The sequence below is a fragment of the Buceros rhinoceros genome, unplaced genomic scaffold, assembly GCF_000710305.1.
Source record: "Buceros rhinoceros silvestris isolate BGI_N320 unplaced genomic scaffold, ASM71030v1 scaffold37795, whole genome shotgun sequence".
NCBI classification, from domain to species: Eukaryota; Metazoa; Chordata; class Aves; order Bucerotiformes; family Bucerotidae; genus Buceros; species Buceros rhinoceros.
In genome coordinates, this window is record NW_010412925.1 from 1 (window position 1) to 511 (window position 511).

Below are 511 nucleotides of genomic sequence, written 5' to 3' on the forward strand. Positions count from 1 at the left end.
ACAACAGTGTCTGCTGAGGTGGCAAACGCTGGGTTCGTTTTCCTAAGCGATGACACAGCCTCCCTTCTCCTTGAAGGGGTTCTTGTCCTCGGGAACACCCTTCACCAGCGGGTCCTCGCCCGACCGCTCCTCGATGTAGTTCTTGATCTCTTCTGAGCACTTGGACACCTCAAGTGAAAGAACAGAAAAGCGGCTGCATTACTGATATACATCGTGCATATCAGAACACCAAAACAGTGAACTCACATCCTTCTTTCTCATCAAATATTAAAAATCTGACCACAGAGCCAGCACTAAGCATGTGCAGCCTCAGCTTACTTCCACTTTTTCACAGCCTGATACTCACAGAACACGTGAGTATCACTGGGAACGTATATGCTGCTCAGAACAGCAACTGCTGCATAGTTAAACTTGGATAGTTTTAAAGTAGCCAATACAGTTTTATTAAGCTGTGGATCACACTTTTCCTTAGCATCAGCATGACGTATGGTCAATGGGTTCAGGATCAGTA

At 46.0% G+C, this 511-nt stretch overlaps 1 protein-coding gene across 1 annotated transcript; it reads right to left on the bottom strand.

The window, feature by feature from the left end:
* Nucleotides 1-42: 42 nt before the first annotated feature.
* LOC104487998 (guanine nucleotide-binding protein G(I)/G(S)/G(O) subunit gamma-11) lies at nucleotides 43-168 on the bottom strand (the record flags this gene model as incomplete). Its single annotated transcript, XM_010136562.1, has 1 exon — nucleotides 43-168. A coding segment is annotated over one exon (126 nt), but the record flags the coding sequence as incomplete, so codon positions are not given.
* Between the last annotated feature and the right edge of the window lie 343 nt (nucleotides 169-511).